At 42.1% G+C, this 10,131-nt stretch overlaps 1 protein-coding gene across 1 annotated transcript; it reads left to right on the top strand.

The window, feature by feature from the left end:
* The first annotated feature begins 1,992 nt into the window (after positions 1 to 1,992).
* LOC124866631 (ERO1-like protein alpha) lies at positions 1,993 to 9,484 on the top strand. The gene is made up of 8 exons (XM_047362508.1): positions 1,993 to 2,698; positions 3,406 to 3,525; positions 3,607 to 3,690; positions 4,037 to 4,078; positions 4,320 to 4,399; positions 4,631 to 4,704; positions 5,020 to 5,065; positions 9,469 to 9,484. Exons 1-8 carry the CDS (start codon positions 2,627 to 2,629, stop codon positions 9,482 to 9,484), a joined length of 534 nt encoding a protein of 177 aa, XP_047218464.1. The 5' UTR covers positions 1,993 to 2,626.
* Positions 9,485 to 10,131: the final 647 nt, after the last annotated feature.

The following is a 10,131-nucleotide window of genomic DNA, read 5'->3' as shown; positions in this document are numbered from 1 at the left end:
TATGGCTATGTCAGTTAAAAGCTGCTCTTATTGTTGTTTTTTTAATTCATCTTTTTGTTTTAATCTTTTTATCAACTGTGAGCACTCAGGGACTGAAAAGTCCCCTTTGAAATTATAATCTGGCAAGGTTTTTTATTGTCTCTTGAATCTTTTGAATGCATAATCTCCAGTTTAAGATCCCCGTGTAGTTTTAGGATTTCAGTGATAATTAAGTTACCTGAAAATCCGTATTTTTATGCCATCGTGTACATATTTCTGTTAAATCAGAGCTTTTTCTCTGTCCCTTCCCCCATTGTTCTTTGTTATTTTTCTCTTTTTAGTTTTCATTATTTCTAATTTTAGATCCCCTTGTAATTTTAAGACATCCTTTGTATCTAATTTGCCCAAAAACCCATGTTTTTTATTTTTTATTCCATCTATGACAGATCATACCTGCTCCTTTTACATAGTTCTCCATAAACTTTACTTCCCCTTCTAAGTCAATTAGTTTACTTTGTTTCTTCCCCATTATGTTTTATGTTAGTTTAATTGTAGTATAAATGTCCCAGATAAAAGGTCACTGGCATGAGACTTTAAGGGGAGGACATTAACACGCCCTTCTACTGCGACTAATTCGCAGCGGTGTTAATTTTCTGGAATGAAATCCAACCTGAATCTCCAAAGTCACCAGTACGTAGTTTTAATCTGGGCAAAAGAAAACACAGGACTAGCAGAATCCTGCTATGATTCTATTAAAATGCTTAGTCCTCCATATACACACACAACACAGTCACACAGTTAGTTTCAGGTACCTTGTAATTTTTCTAAGTTAACTTGGTGTTATTTTATGAGCTCAATTTACTCCGTTCTTTTTACTTTTATAGCGCTTATTCTATTCCCTCGCAGGGGAATAACCCTTAGTCGTTTTATTTGGCCCCCTTCTTGGCGGGGCCCTACCTTAATTTGTCACTATTCCTTTCACGGTGGAATAAAACCATCCCAATGCAGCGTCCTTACCGGCGACGCACTACCAACGACTTTTAAGTACTTTTCTTCTTTTATTTATATAGCGCTTACTCTATTCCCTCTCAGGAGAATAATCCTCAGTCGTTTTCTTTAATCCCCTTCACGGCGGATTGTACCAAATTTGTCACTATTCCTTTCACGGTGGAATAAAACCATCCGAATGCAGCGTCCTTACCGGCGACGCACTACCAACGACTGTTAAGTACTTTTCCTATGAACTGTATTTTAAAACTGTCTCACCTTGGAGTTGACTTCTTGGTGACTCTCTGGACCCTGTGAGAGTCACCCCGCGCCGAGGAAGGCGATAACCCACTGGCCAGGTGTGAATTCACACACACCGGGACTTTTAGCCACTAAATGGAGGCTGTGCAGCGGTGCTTCGCTCGACGTCAGGCTTCCCCCACGGATCCCAGAGTCACTGTTAAAGCAAAGAGAAATAAGGTTATTGAATGACTCCGGCTCGAAGGACCAATAAATGTTAGGTATTATTTAGTCAACTCAGAGGTAAGAACGATACAGTCATAGTTACTTGCAGCAAGGGTAGCCCACTTTGCAGTGAAACTACCAAGTTTTTGACACCCTATCTCTTTATTTATATGCACAATTCAACAGACAGTTCAGACAGGGTGTGTGTGTGTGAGACAGAAAGGAGGCTGGTTCTCACAGAGATAACAATGATCTCACACACACAGGGAGGAAGGCATAGTGCAGGTGCCTTGCAACCCAAGGTTTTTACATGAGTGATAACAAGTTTTTGCACCCATCCAACAAATTTCAAAGCCAGAGCCCACTTTTGGCTTAGAATGTTCTGTTTAGTAGTTGACCTTTTATTTTTTTAAGTATCGTTGTGCAATTAAATGGCATATCTTCATTGAGTTATTTAAATTCTCTTCACAGACCCACAATATGGCCCACGAGCCTCAAGCATTCAGGAACCACTTCCTTTCCTTAATTGTAAAAAAATTATTTAATTTTTCTTCTATTATACATGTACATACTTTTTCAGGTTGAGCATTTATAACAGGATTGCTTTCAACAAAGTGTATGACAAATATCTCGTAAAAACTGTACATCTGACGCTTGAGCTGGAATCCAATTATCTGATGGCTTATGGCATGGTTTTCCTAAATACGAGAAAAAGGTTTATACAATATAGCGTAAAATTATAAAAAGTTTTGATAAACTAAAAACACTAATCAAGCGGTAATAGACGTGTGTCCTCTATTGCCCCTGTGTGGCTGACTTGGGGCACGACATTATGGAGACGTGACAGACGTTGATTAAACTGAAAATAGGTTTTTAGGCGCACATTATTGGGTCTTCTGTGAGGACCACGGACTGTGGTTGTTGCACCAAAAGTTCTTTCCATTACATTCGGTGATGAAGACGTGAAGTGAGTCTATGACTGCATCAGCTGGACGTCACGTACGGCACGTAGCGGATTGGAAATGAGAAAATATCAGGAAATGACACCTCACATGAGATATCCGCCTCCACACAGCTGCAGCTGCTGAGGGATTGAAGCTTTTTCCTCATTTCTAGCAAAACGCGCGGACTGAGAAGGGCTCCATCTTGACAACGTTAAATAACGAACAGAGAGAAAACCCCCAGAGAGGTCGTGATGGCGCCGGTGGTCTTCTTGCTCCTCCTCCTCCAGATGTCCGGATCTGCGCACGGCAAGTGCTTCTGTCAGGTGAGCGATATTCCGCCTCATTCCTGCCCGAATCATTTCTAGATCTTGTTTTTGACAGGTATGGGGCCATGTTTACTTCCTCTGGTCTTTGTGGAGTCACTTATTTCGTCAACAATGTATAAAAACTTCTACATTCAGAGTTTCTTTGTGTTCATAAAACTGTAAACCGAACACAGAGTGGAAAGTGCTATTCCGGATCAACTGAAAAGGTAAACTAATGAGGAGGAAATTAAACTGGCATTTAAACTGGAAAGTCTAATGAAAATAATACCAATACTCTGAAGGTGCATATCCATCTTGTGATTTCTTTTACATATAAATATCTTGTCTGACGAGCTTCAGTGAGGTTTTAGAGCCGAGAGTTACTGACAATATTGTTATGACCTCTGTTTATTTTATGAATGCCACTTATGTTCACATTGGAGTGCTGCATTGTCAGGTACAGTATTATTTTACGGAGGCTTTATCATGCTGTAAGTATGAAGATACTAGCATTATGCAGGCTTATATTCTAATTGTCTGAATCTGTTCTTTGCACCGGAGGTAGTTATGGCGTACCACAGGGTGTGGTGCTTGGTCCAGTATACTTACTTACTCATTCACCCACTCCACCCATCCATCCAATTAGCTCCCAGTGTCAGACACTCTGCTTTTTACATTAAGGTGAGAACTTTATGAATCAAATAAGATAAAAGTTTCTTCCTCAGGTCACAGGTGAACTGGACGACTGTGCCTGCGATGTCGAGACCATTGACGGTTTCAACAACGAGCAGCTTTTCCCCAAACTTCAAACTCTTCTGGAGTCTGACTACTTCAGGTTCTACAAGGTAATACAGCCTGACTTGTCACTCACAGATGCTTGGATAAAACAATCTGTCTCACAGGGGTTCTGGTGATTTGTCTTACAGGTGAACCTGAACAAACCGTGTCCTTTTTGGACGGCCATCAGTCACTGTGGTCTAAGAGACTGTGCAGTGAAGCCCTGCTCACCTGTGAGTTTCAACTTCATATGCATTCTGTTATTATTTGTTTTTTCTACAGATGCTTCTCAAGGAATTAGAACAAATGTCTTTGTGACAGACTGCTTGAAAGATAGTGCCTAAAGGTTTAATTTAAAGCAGGTTCTAAGCTATTTATCTGTGCTACTTGCTTGGAAGCAACATAGAACAACCCCCAGTAGGGATCTTCCCCTATCAGACCATTAAGACACATAGAAACTTTGAAGTCATATTAAAAATGTTTCCCAGTTATCATCTTCTAGATGCCAATTACTTGTTAAAATGGGTCTAAGTGGCAAATAATTCACATGAACCTGATCAAATCTGTATCTGCTCCCAGAACGAGGTTCCTGAGGGAATCCGATCCTCTCCACATGAGAAGGTGAGTCCGTCCAGAACACTGCTGGGGTTGCCTGACTTACTGCTGTTCCTTTAGTTCTGAGTTTAAAAGTTGATGTGACCGTAGTTAAAAGTTGATGTGGGGACAACAATAAATTACAAAACTACTGAGGATATTTCTTTTACTAAAATGAAATGAAATAACAAGGATGGTCTTTCATGCGATAACCAAAAACAAAAATGTTCTTTTCTTCATCAATAATAAATTTTCCATCTGCATTTAGTATTCTGCAGAGGCAAATGAGGAGCAGCTGGATGAATGTGAGAAGGAGAAACATCTCGGAGCTGTAGATGTCTCTCTGAGGTGAGTCAGAACCAAATTAACTCATTATGGGCTTACCTGTGCTTTAGTTCCTTCTGTTATCTGCATGTAAAATCTGTCCTTTCTAAAAAGCTGTTAATTTATGACTAAACGTCAGTTTTTAACAACCTCCATCAATAACACACGGCACTTACTCCTGGTTTAGTACTGAAAACTGACAACCTTAATTCTGGGTCAGATCCTTTGAGACTGAACTGCTGCTTTTGTTTTTAGTGAAGAGACACGAGAGGCTTTATTGGATTGGAGCAAACACGACGACGAGGCCGAACGGTTCTGCGTAGTTGACGGTACAGATCAGTCCATCTGTTGGGAAATAATTGTATAAACTAATGTTAGCATGTGTAATGTCTAATACAATTTGCTTTATAATGCAGAAAATGCAACACAAATGATTATTTAAAAAAAGGGGATACAATTTGAAGTAAAATGTTTTATATATTTTTAAAAACAGAAGTGAAGATTTGCTTATGTGACACTCTTCGCATTGCTCTGCTCCCCTTTAATTTAAAATGGGTCTAAGTGGCACTGTTTGGCACATATATTTGCTGAAATGGTCTGACAGATGGATGACTTATTGTTACTAAAGTGTTGCTGTTTTGCAGACGAGGAGTCACCGGACTCATCAGAGAACAATACATGTTTCACATTGTCCACAGCCCAAGATTTGTGCTCCTTGCACCATTGAAACCGACGTTTGGCATTGGCACGAGTGACCAAAGGTTTGGCTATAGCAGCCCGGCCGTGTATATTGACCCTGTGGAGCTCCCGACGGACAGTTCTGGTGGAAACAGGAGAGTTGAGGTGCACATTTAATTCTGCCTTGATTTGGGCAGCTGTGATTTTATGTTTTTTGGATACAATCCGGGTTAGTACCCGAACATCCCTTTCAGACAGCTTCCTCTTGTGTCCACAGTTAATCCTGTTGGATGTGGTTCGTCCTTCTTGGTGGTATGCTGACATAACCCTGGATACCGTGGCTCTTGATACATCACAAAGACTTGCTGTCTTGGTCACAGATGCGCCAGCAAGACGTGCACCAACAATTTGTCCTCTTTTGAACTCTGGAATGTCACCCATAATGTTTTGTGCATTTCAATATTTTGAGCAAAACTGTGCTCTTACCCTGCTAATTGAACCTTCACACTCTGCTCTTACTGGTGCAATGTGCAATCAATGAAGACTGGCTACCAGGCAGGTCCAATTTAGCCATGAAACCTAAAATGACAGGTGTTTCAGTTTCATTGTCCAACCCCTGTATATACAGTACAGACCAAAATTTGGACACACCTTCTCATTCATCTCATTCAAAGAGTTTTCTTTATTTTCATGACTATGAATATTGTAGCTTCACACTGAAGGCATCAAAACTATGAATTAACACATGTGGAATTATATACTGAACAAAAAAGTGTGAAACAACTGAAAATATGTCTTATATTCTAGGTTCTTCAAAGTAGCCACCTTTTGCTCTGATTACTGCTACGCACACTCTTGGCATTCTGTTGATGAGCTTCAAGAGGTAGTCACCTGAAATGGTTTTCACGTCACAGGTGTGCCCTGTCAGATTTAATAAGTGGGATTTCCAGCCTTATAAATGGGGTTGGAACCATCAGTTGTGTTGTGCAGGATGTGGATACAGTACACAGCTGATAGTCCTACTGAATAGACTGTTAGCATTTGTATTATGGCAAGAAAAAAGCAGCTAAGTAAAGAAAAACGAGTGGCCATCATTACTTTAAGAAATGAAGGTCAGTCAGTCCGAACAATTGGGAAAACTTTGAAAGTGTCCCCAAGTGCAGTCGCAAAAACCATCAAGCACTACAAAGAAACTGGCTCACATGAGGACCGCCCCAGGAAAGGAAGACCAAGAGTGACCTCTGCTGCGGACAATAAGTTCATCCGAGTCACCAGCCTCAGAAATCGCAGGTTAACAGCAGCTCAGCTTAGAGAACAGGTCAATGCCACACAGAGTTCTAGCAGCAGAAACATCTCTAGAACAACTGTTAAGAGGAGACTGTGTGAATCAGGCCTTCATGGTAAAATAGCTGCTAGGAAACCACTGCTGAGGACAGGCAACAAGCAGAAGAGACTTGTTTGGGCTAAAGAACACAAGGAATGGACATTAGACCAGTGGAAATCTGTGCTTTGGTCTGATGAGTTTGAGATCTTTGGTTCCAACCACCGTGTCTTTGTGCGGTGCAGAAGAGGTGAACGGATGGACTCTACATGCCTGGTTCCCACCGTGAAGCATGGAGGAGGAGGTGTGATGGTGTGGGGGTGCTTTGCTGGTGACACTGTTGGGGATTTATTCAAAATTGAAGGCATACTGAACCAGCATGGCTACCACAGCATCTTGTAGCAGCATGCTATTCCATCTGGTTTGTGTTTAGTTGGACCATCATTTATTTTCAACAGGACAATGACCCCAAACACACCTCCAGGCTGTGTAAGGGCTATTTGACCAAGAAGGAGAGTGATGGGGTGCTGCGCCAGATGACCTGGCCTCCACAGTCACCGGACCTGAACCCAATCGAGATGGTTTGGGGTGAGGTGGACTGCAGAGTGAAGGCAAAAAGGCCAACAACTCCAAATAAATCAAACTTCTGTGAAATCAAACTGTCCACTTAGGAAGCAACACTGATTGACAATCAATTTCACCTGCTGTTGTGCAAATGGAATAGACAACAGGGGGAAATCTTTGACGATTAGCAAGACACACTCAATAAAGGAGTGGTTCTGCCGATGGGGACCACAGACCACTTCTCAGTACCTATGCTTTCTGGTTGATGTTTTGGTCACTTTTGAATGTTGGTGATGCTTTCACACTCGTGGTAGCATGAGACGGACTTTACAACCCACACAAGTGGGTCAGGTAGTACAGCTCATCCAGGATGGATGTGAGCTGTGGCAAGAAGGTTTGCTGTGTCTGTCAGCGTAGTGTCCAGAGCCTGGAGGGGCTACCAGGAGACAGGCCAGTACACCAGGAGACGTGGAGGAGGCTGTAGGAGGGCAACAACCCAGCAGCAAGACCGCTACCTCTGCATTTGTGCAAGGAGGAACAGGAGGAGCACTGCCAGAGCCCTGCAAAATGACCTCCAGCAGGCCACAAATGTGCATGTGTCTGCACAAACGGTTAGAAACCGACTCCATGAGGATGGTATGAGGGCCCGACGTCCACAAATGGGGGTTGTGCTCACAGCCCAACACCGTGCAAGACGCTTGGCATTTGCCAGAGAACACCAGGATTGGCAAATTCGCCACTGGGGCGCTGTGCTCTTCACAGATGAAAGCAGGTTCACACTGAGCACATGTGACTGACATCACAGAGTGTGGAGACACCATGGAGAGCAATCTGCTGCCTGCAACATCCTTCAGCATGACCGGTTTGGCAGTGGGTCAGTAATGGTGTGGGGTGGCATTTCTTTGGAGGGCTGCACGGCCCTCCATGTGCTTGCCAGAGGAAGCCTGACTGGCATTAGGTACCGAGATGAGATCCTCAGACCCCTTGTGAGACCATATGCTGGTGCAGTTGGCCCTGGGTTCCTCCTAATGCAAGACAATGCAAGACCTCATGTGGCTGGAGTGTGTCAGCAGTTCCTGCAAGATGAAGACATTGAAGCTATGGACTGGCCCGCTTGTTCCCCAGACCTGAATCCGGTTGGGCACATCTGGGACATCATGTCTCGCTGCATCCACCAACGTCACATTACACCACAGATTGTCCAGGAGTTGGCAGATTCTTTAGTCCAGGTCTGGGAGGAGATCCCTCAGGAGATCCCTCTGCTGTCTCATCAGGAGCATGCCCAGGCGTTGTAGGGAGGTCATACAGGCACGTGGAGGTCACACACAATACTGAGCCTCATTTTCACTGTATTATTAGGTGTACCTAATAAGTGGCCGGTGAGAGTGTGTATCTATATGTATATTTATATATATGTACGTATATATACTAATGATTACATTTTGAAATAATTTAAAATGTTAAAGTATATCTAATTATTTTGGTATTAATATCCAGTTACGCCAGTGTTAGTGGGCGGTGCTAATTTTCACGTATAGACAATCTGATTGGTCTGTGGTAGAGCTGTTGTGCAGTTTAACCAATCAAATGTAACGGTCTAGTCGTCAACTAACTATGATAGTTTAAACTTTTCAATGGTGGACTGTAGCACACAAGAAATGAAAAATGAAAGTAAATACTGTCATAATTATACATCTTTTAAATAACGTTTAATTACTCAAACCTTTATTTTGAAAGTATGAACTCTGCTGAGGTACACTTGTGGACATTTAAATATATATACCAACACTTGCCTAAAGCTGAAGAAGTGGCCTCATCTGCGTTAACAATTTTAGGTTAGGATTCAATTGTATATGTCTGTTTCTCCTGTTAAGAATATAAAGCTATTTTTGCATGTCTTATTTCCCAAACAGGTTGGAAAAACAGGAAAATAGGCCCGTTACAAAACCAATCACTATAGCAAGTCTTTACATTTGCGATGTTGTTTGAAAAAGATTTATTCTGAGAGCGAAAATCGGCTTCTCCTCCGCGCACATACAAAAAAAAAAAGAAAAAATACAGGAATGTGGGATTAATGAGACTAAGTTTTATATCTGCTTAAAGGGTACTTTTAATCCCACAACCCCGTCATATCGGAACATACATTTGAATATGACTGTATAATGTTAGAATGTTGCTGCAGCTGCTAAATTCAAAGTCGGCCACTTGATGGCGCTGTTACACCACATCAACGTGTTTAAACCTTTTGTTTTGAAGTTTCTTCTTTGAAAACTATTCCAAAGTTACCTCAGCGTCATAAAGTCTTTCATCCATTGTGACGTCACAGCGGTTCTAAAAGTCTAGCTTCACTGACTTCTAGCCACAGTGTGGACAGCGTTGTTGGTGTGCTAGTCACAGTGTTGTTGGTTTGCTAGTCACAGTGTTGTTGGTTTGCTAGTCACAGTGTTGTTGGTTTGCTAGTCACAGTGTGGACGGTGTTGTTGGTTTGCATTTTTCAATAGACTTGCTTATTCCTTTTTTAACCCGTCAGCAGCAGACATGGCTGAAGGAATCTGTTCAGAGTTTAAAGAGAGCTCAGTTATTTCTGTGAACACTCTGAAACAAGAAGTTGCTAGTTTCTTCAAAAGTCTTACAGAAGACCGTTGGAGAAACTTGATGTCTGGAAGTCCAGACATGGAAACAAAATGCCAGCTGGCAGAGCTTCTATGTGATGTGACAGAGCTCCTTACGAGTACAATCCTGTATAACCACCAGAGCGAGTATTTGACACTGGCGGATGTGACAGCAAAATTGGGAAAGACAGTCCCAGAAATCTTTGCAGAGGTACTGGGAGTTCCAGTAGAGATCACATCCAATAGCTCAGAGGGCTTCAACAATTTAGTTGTGAGTCATGTAATAGACACAATCAGATCTTACCTTTGTTGTGACCCAGATGATCTTACAGAGAGTTACGTGAAGCAGATCTCTGACTTGTACAAAATGGATATAATGGTTTGTGAGTGTATGGTCATGATTAAAGAACTCGTAATTACATTGGACAAACACCAGCTGCAGAATACAGCAAAGGAGTTTATTCCCCCTCTCGTCTGGGACTTCACTAGGACAAATCTGCACACGAAGTCCCCGCCATCTGCTCAGACCGAAGAGAAATTCAAGCAAAAATCAAAGAAGAAAGGGGTAATGAGAACAATCA

This window comes from Girardinichthys multiradiatus, chromosome 4, assembly GCF_021462225.1.
Source record: "Girardinichthys multiradiatus isolate DD_20200921_A chromosome 4, DD_fGirMul_XY1, whole genome shotgun sequence".
Classification (NCBI taxonomy): Eukaryota; Metazoa; Chordata; class Actinopteri; order Cyprinodontiformes; family Goodeidae; genus Girardinichthys; species Girardinichthys multiradiatus.
The sequence above is the reverse complement of the archived record's forward strand: the minus strand, read 5'-3'. Positions and strand labels throughout refer to the sequence as shown.

Excerpts from the sequence above, each read along its gene's own strand:
- LOC124866631 (XM_047362508.1), top strand. The coding sequence starts at position 2,627 with ATGGCGCCGGTGGTCTTCTTGCTCCTCCTCCTCCAGATGTCCGGATCT. Across the intron at positions 2,699-3,405 it reads ACGGCAAGTGCTTCTGTCAG|GTCACAGGTGAACTGGACGA; the intron begins GTGAGCGATATT and ends TTTCTTCCTCAG. Across the intron at positions 4,705-5,019 it reads ACGGTTCTGCGTAGTTGACG|ACGAGGAGTCACCGGACTCA; the intron begins GTACAGATCAGT and ends GCTGTTTTGCAG.